General features: G+C 52.2%; 1 protein-coding gene across 1 annotated transcript in view; it reads left to right on the forward strand.

Moving 5' to 3' along the window:
* Positions 1-13,409, forward strand: part of LOC122375929 — a 19,536-nt gene continuing 6,127 nt past the window's right edge. Inside the window, exons 1-6 of the mRNA XM_043355514.1 lie at positions 1-91; positions 591-689; positions 3,614-4,807; positions 7,585-7,741; positions 9,789-10,015; positions 10,363-10,445. Coding sequence (XP_043211449.1) covers positions 622-689; positions 3,614-4,807; positions 7,585-7,741; positions 9,789-10,015; positions 10,363-10,445 — 1,729 coding nt within the window. The 5' untranslated portion in view covers positions 1-91; positions 591-621. The remainder of the gene's footprint in view (positions 92-590; positions 690-3,613; positions 4,808-7,584; positions 7,742-9,788; positions 10,016-10,362; positions 10,446-13,409) is intronic.

Below are 13,409 nucleotides of genomic sequence, written 5' to 3' on the forward strand. Positions count from 1 at the left end.
CCGAAGCCCCGACCCGGGCCGCTGCCGGCGGTGTGACCGGCACGGAACGCTGTGTGAGGAGCCAGGAGCGGCGCGGCGGGCTCGGAATCAGGTGAGAGAAGGCTGCAGCCGTAAACCTTGTGGCTTCTGTTCTAGTTGTGATCTATATGATCTCCCTGTTTGTCTTCCTCGTTTTCCTCTCCTTTCCCCTCTCTCCCTCGCTCTCTCCCCTTCCCATATCTCTTCTCGTTTTCTCTGCCTCTTTCCGCTAGTGATCATTTCTCGTTTTTCATTTCATGTGTTTCGATAACGCTCCCCAGTACGGGGGCACTGTCTTGCCATGGAGGTAACTAGTCCGATCCCGCCAAGGCTCAGCTGTCAGTCTACCTAACGTTGGCGACCACGCTTACCCCTGCGAGCTCCAGTTCAATTACCATAACGGGTTATGTAGATAAAGATGCATACAAGCACTGCCTCTGTATTTGCGGTACTGTCACGACCCGTGTGTCGCTCTGCCGGTAGGGAGGAGAGGGCTGATGTTTGGCCCCTTTGCCACACCTCGTCGAAAAATGCCGTTGTGCCTCTCCATCACACTCCTCCTTCACCCACAGATGGTAACCCGTCCGGCCGGTCGCTACAAAGATGCAGTACGGTTGGGTACTTCTGCTTGCCAGCACGCTGCCGCACATCACCATGGGAGGCGCGTCCAGGTATGTTATCGACCACACTGGCACAGATAACAGTAGTACTGGATTGGAAACAGGATTCCGGTGGCTGCAGTAAGAGGCCGAAAACAGAACCGAATATATCGTGCCCATATTTCGATATCTCCTCTCACAGGCAACAAAAAATATTGGTTTATGTGAATGAAACTTATAAAGAAGCAATCGACTAGCCGTGCTCGTGTTTATTGCTGCATTTTTGCATAATGGCAACTTATTTTACTAAACGTTGCTGGTTACACTTTCTTCACCGTGGTGAGGGAACGTATGCCACTGATTTGATTATAATGATTTCTCACTCTCATCCACAAAAAGTACTTGTACATACATGGGAGTTTGATCTCTTTATTTACATGCTAATCGATACCAGTCCTGTCACAACGAACCATCCAAACGTCACGATTCAAACCAACGTCACAAAACACCCCTTCAAGTGTCACTTCGCTTCGCCTGCCCTCCCAATTTCGTCAGCGACCTTACTTCCCCGCCTTACATCTTCTTGACCCTGCTGAGCTTTGGCCTCTTGTCGGTCCTCGATCGGGTTGCACCAGTGGCTGGGGTGTCTGCTTCCTGACTTTCGATGGACAGCGCTGTCTTGAGTGTCTGTCTCACTTATCAGTTACCATGTTTCCACACTTTCCAGCAAATAGATTGAAAACCGTCGCATACATCTCTGGAAGGAGGCTCCTAAGGACGTCGTGGCTATCATTGTAAACGACTTCCGGTCAGTTCGACATCTCGGTTTACGACTATCTTCGTCATTTCTGCGTCACTTCTTGGTTGATCGCAGACCAGCAGCTGGTACCTGTTAGCTTCCGTCTTCGGCAGTTGCCTCCAAATCTGGCAGATCCTCACGGTGAGGTCGATGTCTCCCTTGTCTTTCTCCAGTCGTACCTCCAGCGGCGTAGCCCCATGATAGATCAGCAGGCTGGCGGAGGCACCGTACTTGTTACGCCTGGTGGCCGAGCGCAGAGCCGAGCGGGCCAAGGCGCCGGAGCTGTGTCCCAGGGAGGCCTTGGCGCTGTCATCCAGGTCCTCCATTTCAGTGGCTTTCGCCACCGCCGCCACTAGCTCCTGGATGACAAGAGCACCATCCTGCTGTCACTCCTGCTGTGATGATGCCATTCGGGCGGAGGCGTCGGTGGGGCTGAAACGTGACCAGTGACCCGGAGTACCGCCTCATTCTCCAGGAACTGTCGGACACTCGACCAGTTGTAGTTGCCACCTGATAGCTGATATTGTCATTCGTGAAAAACGCATCGGTCTGGCCCTTCATAACCTGCACGTGTGAGTGGCGTGCGGATGCCATGGCGTTTCGCTGGCCGCTCGTGCACAGGGGGCATCGCGTAATCCACGCTGGTCAATACTGACAGGGCTGCGCCGCTCTTGAGCCGACGGCGCTGTCTCTGCATGCCGGTGCGAAATGACCGATCTTCTTCGAAATCTTCCTTTCTGAAATGCAGCTCACACACAGCGGAATAGTCCTGATCCCACTCAGCCCGGTCACGGTGACCCATGGCGCCAACCCACTGAGCCCGTAGAGATGTTTCGGTGAGAAAAGCGAATAGGTGGCATGTGAGACATCTCCTGTTCTAATCTTTTGTTCCTCTTGGTTCGTTGGGTTGTAGCCAGAACGGCAGGTTTTTACCGCTCATTCCCCTCCTCCATTGTTGATGTACCTATACGTATGTAAGGCTTTGCACCACAATTTTTTCAAAAGAAAACACCACGCATTGTGCCCTCTAAATGATCAAATTAAAAGTGAAATACTTTAATTTTCAAGCAAATGAAAGTAATTTTGGTAGCTTCGATTTTAAACGTAAACGACAAAGCGCAAAAAAGACGATTTCTTGCAATACACAACACACAAATTATCCACCCAGCAGCACGCGAGAATCTCATTTTGGCGCCGTCGCATAAAAACATTCGGCCTCTTACTGCAACTGCCAATATTCTGTTTCCAATCCAGTACTACTGTTATCTGTGACACTGGTAATCTTACATGTTTGTGTGTGTTCGGTTTTATCCTTCTATGGCTTTCCTTTGCTATTATTATTTCAATAGGTGTTTCTTGAGTTTTTAATGTATTGACATTACCCGACATATCAAATTCATGCTCTGTGCCCTTCTCTGTTGCCACCACACATTCCACGATCGATCGACTGCAGCTTATGAGCACTGAGCATGGACATGACGTCAAACGCGGCTGTGATTATTGGGTCGATGGACGGAGGGCCATCCGACAGTAGTGTTAGTGTGGAACAGCCGGGAGAGATGAGGGAACACCGGGCGAGGGGAGTGTCGAACGATCAATTTTGGATGATAGCAGCAGACAAAAAGTGCCACTGCCACTGCCGATGCCTCAAGTGTCAAGAATGAAATCGAAAATTGTGAAATTTAGAAGGAGCGCGGCAAGGTGAAATTGTGCAGACGGGACGCTAGAATGAGTGACTAGGCAGGAGGGGCTGGCTTATTAGCCGGCGTGGGAGCGTCTGGTGATTGTCGAGCTTACTTACCCACTCCTCATCGAGAGTATGCTAAAAACAGCTCGCCTGTTTTGAAAATGTGAACATTCGTGGTCAATATCGATTGTTTCAAATATCCCTCCTGGTTGCAAGTTTTAGTAACGAGAATTCACTTACAACAGAATAATGCGACCATCCGAATGAAGCACTACCGCATCTGGCTGGCTCCATTCGCTGATCGGGAAGTTCTCGTCGTTAATATGTTACCGCCCCCCGAGGGACTGGCATACACGTTCAGCTCGATTGGCACGATCATTTGAGCCTGCTTATATCCGCCACTGAACTAAACTGTCAAAACCGGCCCATCCCCGCCACTGGCGGCCAAAGCCGGCCCATCCCCGCCACTGGCCAGCGGCGCCTGACTGATGCCGATTGCGCTGGTTTCAGATCAGCGCCGCATGCCGTGAGCCTGTGGCGGGGATGGGAAGCGGCCGCAGCTCGAACACCACCCCAAGCCGTCCGCCGATCCACCGGGGAGCGATCCGGCACTCCCAGGCTGCGGCACCACCGGTCGCACAGACAGAGGAGCTCCCGGCCGGTCTGCTCGTCCGCCGACTGCCTGAGACCGCCTCTTGAGGGCTCCTTGTCGGCTGATGTGTCTCTACGCCACGGGCACCGGCACAAACAGAGCCTGAAGGCCGCCCAGAGGACAGAGCCGCTGCCGCTGCGTGCTCACCTGACTGGCGCTACTGCGCTCCCTCAGCCATTCGGTGGGAGTGAGACCGAACAGGACTGGTTGGAGGATGATCCATACTCCGACCCTGACCGCTATGTGCCGTCAATGGTGAAGGAAATAGCCCTGGCCGGCCGTCGAGGCTCAGAGTTGGTCGGTGCTAGTTTACCACTGCCATGGCTGCGGACATCGACTGAGGGTTCTGAGTCCCGCCTGGCGCTCCAGACCCGCGTGCGACGTAATCACGCTGAGGAGGTTTGCGAGCGGGAGCGGTTTGGCGCCCCGTGTGACGAGTCGGCCGGCCCGCCGCCCGTCCAGGACTCTAACGTTGTGATGGTGGGAGGTAGTGAGAGTGCCACCATCAGCGCTTTGCGCCGCTGCGGCAGACAGCTGCGCTTCAAGGTGCGAGACCTGGCCGCCATTCCGGCCGTACTGTACCGCTTCCGCGACCACAGCGCTCTCTATCAACTGTTAGTGTACGTGAGCAGCGACGGGGGCGCTGCGGTCGGCCGCCAGTTGCAGAAGACTCTGCGGGCTATGGCGGAGCTGTTTGGCGGTTACAGCCTGGTCTACCTGCCCGAGCCGGTGCCCTCGCAGCTGACTGCGCTGGCGTACGAGTTCTGTCAGCACGGCGCCGGCCCGTGCCGCTGGACGGACGACCTGACTCCGCTGCTGGCCGCCGCCAGTCGGCTGACGCGTAACGCTCAGCTCCTGAACGCCTATGACGCCGGGGTGAGCGGCGGCGGTGAAACGTGCAGCGTGCCATCGCCGGCCGACCCGGAGGCCAGTCACACCCTGCTGCAGCAGCTGGAGCAGCTGGCCGAGCTGTGGTGCCGCGGCCGCTGGCATACCGTGCTGGAGATCGTCCTGCCGTCCGACCGGCCGGCGCTGCAGCCCACGAAACCCCAGTCAGTCCCTGTCTGCAGCCCACGAAACCCCAGTCAGTCCCCGCCTGCAGCCCACGAAACCCCAGTCAGTCCCCGCCTGCAGCCCACGAATGACGAAACCCCAGTCAGTCCCCGCCTGCAGCCCACGAAACCCCAGTCAGTCCCCGCCTGCAGCCCACGAAACCCCAGTCAGTCCCCGCCTGCAGCCCACGAAACCCCAGTCAGTCCCCGCCTGCAGCCCAGGAAACCCCAGTCAGTCCCTGTCTGCAGCCCAGCAAACCCCAGTCAGTCCCTGTCTGCAGCCCATGAAACCCCAGTCAGTCCCCGCCTGCATTCACCAAAACCCCAGGCCCAGTCAGTCCCTGTCTGCAGCCCACGAAACCCCAGTTAGTCCCTGTCTGCAGCCCACGGAACCCCAGCCAGTTCCCAACTGCCTTCACCAAAAACCCAGTCAGTCCCCGCCTGCAGCCCACAAAACCCCAGTCAGTTCCCACCTGCCTGCACCAAAACTCCAGTCAATTCCCGTCTGCCTTCGCCAAAACCCCAGTATGTCGCTGTCTGCAGCCCACAAAACCTCAGTCAGTTCCCGCCTGCATGCACCAAAACCCCAGTCAGTTTCCGTACTCTGCTCTCCCAAGCCCTGTTTAGTTTTTTTTTTTAAATAAATTTAGTCCGAACCTTTTGATGGGAAGGATTCACAAGGACAGAGCCACCGCTAAGCGAAGCTTGTTGCGATGACCCTACCCTCTACCCTCCGATCGCGCAATTCCGATTCTATGGCAGAATTTAGAGTCCAAAGTTTAACGTGCGCACAAAGCCGCGCACGGCCGGTCCCCTCGCTGACTTCGCCTGGCTACGGCCTGCCACCAACCGCAACCATACCTGTCAGGAGGCCCATAAATGTCGAGCGCCCGTCGCGCTTCGAACCCGGACTGTTATAACCGGGAACGCGTGCTCTCACCACGCGGAGTCCAACGCTCTAACCAACTGAGCTACGGGACCGGCAGTTTAGCTGTAAACCCTCGTTAGCCCCCTTTGAACTTCATTCGATCTCTTTCGGCTCCCACCAAACATTTTTGACCATCACCAAACCTCTGTCGACCTTCCCTAAAGCCCCTCCGCCCTTCATGAACACCCAGTCAGCCGTTGCCAAACCCCTGTCTGCCCCATCAAACTTCTGCCAGTCCCTGCCAGTTGTCAAGCGAAGCCCGTGAGTTAAGCTGGTTCCGAAGCTTGTAGCCGCGCTTTTATTGCATTGTTTATTTTATTGCCTGCTCGGCTCGCTGAATGCTAGAGCTTGTCGTACTTTACGGTAATAATTTATGCTTACATATATACCCCGTCTCACATTCTGGCCTATCTTTAAAATGTCGATGCATATCCTCAGAAAGAAATATGTAACAATAGAGCCTCAACAGTAACTGTGTGGTAAGATATATCAAGCAAGTCCTTCATTAGGGCGAAAGCTAAGGGACGATTTTAAGTAGATAGGCTAGGTACCATAGTCTTAGTGCAGCCTGCAAGAGCCTTTAAAGGGACCCTCCCACCTTCAAAAAAGTTTATGAATTGGCATGAAAGTGATGTCGCTCGGTTCAGAAAGAGCGAAAACGAATATCTACCAAATTTCACCGAAAAATATTCACCGGTTTTCAAGATATTAGACTTTTACTTTTGTTTACTTTTTGGGATCTCCGCTGTTCCTAGCGACTTTATTTGGAAGCAATTGTTTGGCAGCTGAAAGTGCGGCACTTGTTGCGCGCAAAGCAGCATATACCACCGCGTGCTACAAAACGTTTTAGTCAAACAATTAAAAATAGTTAGATATCTGCGCTGACGTCACACATTCAGAGGGGTATTCCTATGCATTAGCCCCTCTGAATGAAAATGCTGCAATTTTGAAATTCAATATTTCCGATTTAAGGCATTTCTCGATGTTGTGAGTGCCGAAACCGGTAATTTTGAGCCAGGGACCCCATTTTGGCTATCTCAACTCAAATCTAATGTTAAGGTGGGAGGGTCCCTTTAAAGGTCATCAATTCCTATTTATAATGTAGCAGCCACACAGTGTTCCTTTATCTTTTGTCGTTCGCGGACTTTCTGACCGGCCGCTCGTCTTCCAATTTGCTGTGCCCGTGGTTCTGTTCTTTGTAATTCTGCAACAATGGCGTCTCCCGGATTACGGGCAGTCTGCTGATCAGCGCTTATTCGACAGAGCAGAATTTAAAGCCGGCCGTAATGCAATTGGTGACCACGGGTGGAAACCTGGCCTCATCAGAGAGTGGGGCAGGGACTGGGGGATTCTGTCCCGTCAGACTTTTCCAGCCAGGCAGCAGTCGGAATAGGGAACTGGGTCTCGTTTCATAAAGCGAGTCCGTAACTTACGCCGGTTTTTGGGCTTGTATTGCAAGCGCATGTGAAGCGATAAATTTATTTCCCCTTCTCCCTTCTGTTCTTGCTTGCAAGATAAATAAATTTGAGTATTCAAACTATCGTCATCGCTTCACATGCACTTGTAATACAAGCCCCAAAACCGGCGTAAGTTACGGACTCGCTTTATGATACGAGGCCCTGGTCACGCTGTCCAATGGATGCCCGGCAGCGCGAGAACACGGTGGGAGCACCGGGACTGACAAAGGTTTGGTGAGGATAGCCGCCCTATGCAGTTACAGGGAAGGTCACCTTTTACCCGGGCAGCCATGGGGGGTTGGGGTTTGGTGGTTTATTTTGGGTTTGGGTGTTTGTTGGTTTGGGATAAGTGATGCAATATGAATTCATCATGTCTGATTGCTTGATTTCAGAGGCAAGTCTTCCAACAGTCTGGGTATTTCGGACATCTTGCCTCTCAATATGAAGCTTTACGACAAGAACCAGCCACCCAAGTACCGCGGGGAGCCGACCACTGTCTATTTCCATGTCACCGTCATCAGCTTGGATTCCATCAATGAAGAGTCAATGGTAAGAGAACGCGGAATGTCAGATTTAACAATTCAAATAAAGTGGAAGCTTTTTTTGCTAGAAGTGGAATTGGCGAGGTCGAAACGGTGCATTTTGAGCTGTGTGCGTCTAGAGTTTTTAACCATTACCTATTTAGGAAAAATATGTCGATAAGTTGCCAATTTCCGAAGGCCTCTTCTTGCATTGATTATATTTCCGGATAATTTCCCTCATTTTGTAAACCAAAATCGTTAAAAAGAAAATACGGTGAAATTTTTACTAGCCGCTGCTTTAGATGCATGTCAAACTATTTCGTCTCTAGAGAGCGAAACGCAAAATCACTTCAGGAGGATAAAAGATACATCATTTGTAGGTATAGTAAATGTCACAAGCTCACTATTCTGAATGCGTGCCATTACGGATTGAGACTTTCTGGGGCGTGCTCGTACTCTTATGGCCGGTCAAGTTTTGATATTCTATATTAAAGTCGCCATTCTGATGAAAGCGGCGGCTTTGGGCCGTGCCGGTGGGTTGCGCCAATCTGAAAGATCCTAAAGACGGCCGCGGCAGGGCAAGAGCTCGACGAGCGCCGCGTAGCCGGCTGAATCGATGCGTCGCCGGAGCGGCAGCGACTCTGAAGGGTGCTTGACGGCTGCTGAATCCGGCGGCGGACACGACGAGCTCTGATTCAGACTCGCTGAGGAGGTGCTCCAGTGGTGCTCCTCGGCCCGATCGGCCCCGTGATTAGACCGCGCTGCACGGCCGACGGCACAGACCGCCGCCGCCGCCGCAGCGCCCGCCGACCGACCGACCCCGAGCGGCCACCGACAGACCGGAGCGCTCGACGGAGCGGCTGCACGCGAATTATAATTGTTATGCTATACTGAAATAAGTCTTATTGTGTATCACTTTCTTATTGTCATTTGTATTTTGTAACAGCAAAATTACCGCTTATTGAGCAAAGTCGCACGTTTCCGTCGCATTAGTCCCGTCAGCGGGCACGCGCTTTGCGGCACAGCATATATGCAGGGCCTGCAGTTTCACTAACTGCCACTAGATGGCAGCAGCCAAACGCCTGCAGTCATGCTGTGCCGCAATGCTCAGTAGTTTCTTTAGCTGCCACTAGATGGCAGCAGCAAAACGCCTGCAGTCATGCTGTGCCGCAATGCTCAGTAGTTTCTTTAGCTGCCACTAGATGGCAGCAGCAAAACGCCTGCAGTCATGCTGTGCCGCAATGCGCAGCAGTTTCCCTAGCTGCCACTAAATGGCAGAAGCAAAACGCCTGCAGTCATACCTACTGTGCCGCAATGCGCAGTAGTTTCACTAGCTGCTAGCAGCAAAACGCCTGCAGTCTGTCGCCAGATGGCAAAGCTCAGGCAAAGCTTCTTGGGGATCATTGCGGCACAGCATAACTGCAGGCGTTTTGCTGCTGCCATCTAGTGGCAGCTAGTATAACTACTGTGCATTGCGGCACAGCATGACTGCAGGCGTTTTGCTACTGCCATCCAGTGGCAGCTAGTGAAACTGCTGCGCATAGCGGCACAGCATGACTGCAGGCGGTTTGCTCCTGCCATCTAGCGGCAGCTAGTAAAACTTCTGAGCATTGCGGCACAGCATCACAGCAGGCGTTTTGCTCCTGTCATCTAGTGGCAGTTAGTGAAACTACTTAGCGTTGCGGCACAGCATGGCTGCAGGCGTTTTGCTACTGCCATCTAGTGGCAGCTGGTGAAGTTACTGGTCATTGCGGCACAGTATCACCGCATATACCTAGGCGTTGATAAAGCTGTATGGTGATGGTGCTAAGTCTCACATGTGTTTCGTTTGTTTCGGCCGGGCTATTTACGGATTTGCGACCGAAAAATAGTCGACTTTACTGTTTTTTTTTCTAATCGGCACTGAAATAATGACTAGTATTGTATTGTCATTTGTCTTCCCGGTCTCCTGCGTACAGCCATAACACAGCCGGAACGCAACTTCCTGGAACACATCCCACAGTATAACTTCTACATGACATACCTACCACGACAGCCACTACCCACACTGATTATATTGCCTCGGGCTGCGGCAGACGTACGTGGCGGACGTGTTTCTGGCGCAGAGCTGGCGCGACCACCGGCTCCGACTGCCCGAGAACATGACCGAAGAGTACCGCATCCTCGACGTCAACTGGCTGCTCAACATCTGGCGGCCAGACTGCATCTTCAAGAACGCCAAGAAGGTCACCTTTCACGAGATGTCGGTGCCCAATCACTACCTCTGGCTGTACAAGGACAAGACGCTACTCTACATGAGCAAGTGAGTTGGATAAAGGAAGGAGGACTGTCGCCGCTTGTAGTACCCCTCTCACTGTCGCAGTAGTTTACGCAACGCAGTAGTTTACGTCTACGCACGTAACGACATTACCTTTTTAGTTTTTGGATCTTCGAACAGTTTGTGATTTATCTCCGCAAAACCCGGCTCCTGTTCTAGTCCCATTCTTCTTAAATTGCTTTAAATCGTCTTTAAAGGACCAATAGTCTGACTCGTGGCCGGCATATTCTGCGATCATAGTTTTCACGCATGTTGAGACTTGAGTGTCAGCATTTCGTCTTCCTGTTCAATTACTTATCGACATTATCTAACAATAATTGTCCTTTTTGCAGATTAACTTTGGTTCTGTCTTGCGCTATGAAGTTTGAAGCATATCCACACGACACTCAATCGTGTTCAATGATGATCGAGAGCTGTGAGTATTCGTTTTCTGTCAGCCAGTGCCTATGTGTCAGCCAATCTGGTGTGCTCAAATGTTTACTCAGTTACCCAAAACCTCGGTGAAATTTTACAGTGAATCAAAAGTGAAATTTGGATATCATATATCACTAGAGGGACAGCATTACGCGCAGCGTAAAGAGGGACAGCATTACGTGCAGCGTAATAAATCAAGTTTCAATAAAATCGGCCAAGTAGCGGCCGAGTTATGGCCAGAATAAATTTGGCGTCTCCTCCTGGCCGGCGGTGCTCTGTTTCGGTATTCATTGCCAAAGGTCAACGACCTCCGACTCTGTTTTCCCTCATTTTCGCAGCGAACAATCTGAGCCTAGGGCGCGTGCTCTCTGATCGGCGCCGGCCGCGGCCAAAATTCCGCAAAGATGCGCCCGCCACGTGCAAACCGGCGAGCGCACCCCCACCAAAATTTAATACGACAAACAGATGCACGCGTCCGACTTTAGTCCAAAATTCCACCCCCGTAGCCCGCACCGTTCCGGAGCAATAGCCCTTAAAGCGTGACTGACGCGTTTCATACATACATTTTGATTTTTATATATGTAAACTAGAGGGACAGCATTACGCGCAGCGTAATAAGTCATTTTCAATAAAATCGGCCTAGTAGCGGCCGAGTTATGGCCAGAATAAATTTGGCGTCTCCTCCTGGCCGGCGGTGCTCTGTTCCGGTATTCATTGCCAAAGGTCAGTGACCTTCCGGCTCTGATTTCGCTCAGTTTGGCAAGCGAAGAAACTGAGCCTAAGGCGCGTGCTCTCTGCTCGAAGCCGGCCGCGGCCAAAATCCCGCAAAGATGCGCCCGCCACGTGCAAACCACCGAACCCACCCCCACCAAAATTTAACACGACAAACAGATGCACGCGTCCGACTTATGTCCAAAATTTCACCCCCGCAGCCCGCACCGTTCCGGAGCAATAGCCCGCCAAGCGTGACTGACGCGTTACATACATACATACATACATACATACGTACAGACGTTTTGATTTTTATATATGTAACTAGAGGGACAGCATTACGCGCAGCGTAAAGAGGGACAGCATTACGTGCAGCGTAATAAATCAATTTTCGTTAAAATCGGCCCAGTAGCGGCCGAGTTATGGCTAGAATAAATCTGGCGTCTCCTCCTGGCCGGCGGTGCTCTGTTCCGGTATTCATTGCCAAAGGTCAGTGACCTTCCGGCTCTGATTTCGCTCAGTTTTGCAAGCGAAGAAACTGAGGCTAATGCGCGTGCTCTCTGATCGGCGACGGCCGCGGCCCAAAATCCCGCAAAGATGCGCCCGCCACGTGCACACCGCTGCACGCACCCCCTCAAAAAGTTGATACGACAAACAGATGCACGCGTCCGACTTACGTTCAAAATTTCACCCCCGTAGCCCGCACCGTTCCGGAGCAATAGCCCGCCAAGCGTGACTGACGCGTCACATACATACATACATACGGGCATTTTGATTTTTATATATGTAAACTAGAGGGACAGCATTACGCGCAGCGTAAAGAGGGACAGCATTACGTGCAGCGTAATAAATCAAGTTTCAATAAAATCGGCCCAGTAGCGGCCGAGTTATGGCCAGAATAAATTGGGCGTCTCCTCCTGGCCGGCGGTGCCCTGTTCCGGTATTCATTGCCAAAGGTCAACGACCTCCGACTCTGTTTTCCCTCAGTTTTGCAAGCGAAGAAACTGAGTCTAAGGCGCGTGCCGTCTGCTCGGCGCCGGCCGCGGCCCAAAATGCTGCAAAGATGCGCCCGCCACGTGCAAACCGGCGAGCGCACCCCCACCAAAATTTAATACGACAAACAGATGCACGCGTCCGACTTGCGTCGAAAATTTCACCCCCGTAGCCCGCACCGTTCCAGAGCAATAGCCCGCCAAGCGTGACTGACGCGTTACATACATACATACGGACATTTTGATTTTTATATATGTAAACTAGAGGGACAGCATTACGCGCAGCGTAAAGAGGGACAGCATTACGTGCAGCGTAATAAATCAATTTTCATTAAAATCGGCCAAGTATAGAGGGACAGCATTACGCGCAGCGTAATAAGTCAATTTTCAATAAAATCGGCCCAGTAGCGGCCGAGTTATGGCCAGAATAAATTTGGCGTCTCCTCCTGGCCGGCGGTGCCCTGTTCCGGTATTCATTGCCAAAGGTCAGTGACCTGTCGGCTCTGATTTCGCTCAGTTTTGAAAGCGAGGAAACTGAACCAACGGCGCGTGCTCTCTGATCGGCGCCGGCCGCGGCCAAAATGCGGCAAAGATGCGCCCGCCACGTGCAAACCGGCGAGTGCACCCCCACCAAAATTTAATACGACAAACAGATGCACGCGTCTGACTTATGTCCAAAATTTCACCCCCGCTGCCCGCACCGTTCCGGAGCAATAGCCCGCCAAGCGTGACTGACGCGTTACGTACAGACATTTTGATTTTTATATATGTAACTAGGTGCCGAGCATTACGCGCAGCGTAATAAATCAAGTTTCATTGCAATCGGCCCAGTAGCGGCCGAGTTATGGCCAGAATAAATTTGGCGTCTCCTCCTGGCCGGCGGTGCTCTGTTCCGGTATTCATTGCCAAAGGTCAACGACCTCCGACTCTGTTTTCCCTCATTTTCGCAGCGAACAATCTGAGCCTAAGGCGCGTGCCGTCTGCTCGAAACCGGCCGCGGCCCAAAATCCCGCAAAGATTCGCCCGCCACGTGCAAACCACCGAACCCACCCCCACCAAAATTTAATACAACAAACAGATGCACGCGTCCGACTCGGCGCAAAAATTTCACCCCCGTAGCCCGCACCGTTCCGGAGCAATAGCCCGCCAAGCGTGACTGACGCGTTACATACATACATACATACATACATACATACGTACAGACGTTTTGATTTTTATATATGTAAATTTAGAACTAATGGTCATCTTAAGTTGCTAAAAAG

This window comes from Amphibalanus amphitrite, unplaced genomic scaffold, assembly GCF_019059575.1.
Source record: "Amphibalanus amphitrite isolate SeventyFive unplaced genomic scaffold, NRLGWU_Aamphi_draft 001960F_arrow, whole genome shotgun sequence".
NCBI classification, from domain to species: Eukaryota; Metazoa; Arthropoda; class Thecostraca; order Balanomorpha; family Balanidae; genus Amphibalanus; species Amphibalanus amphitrite.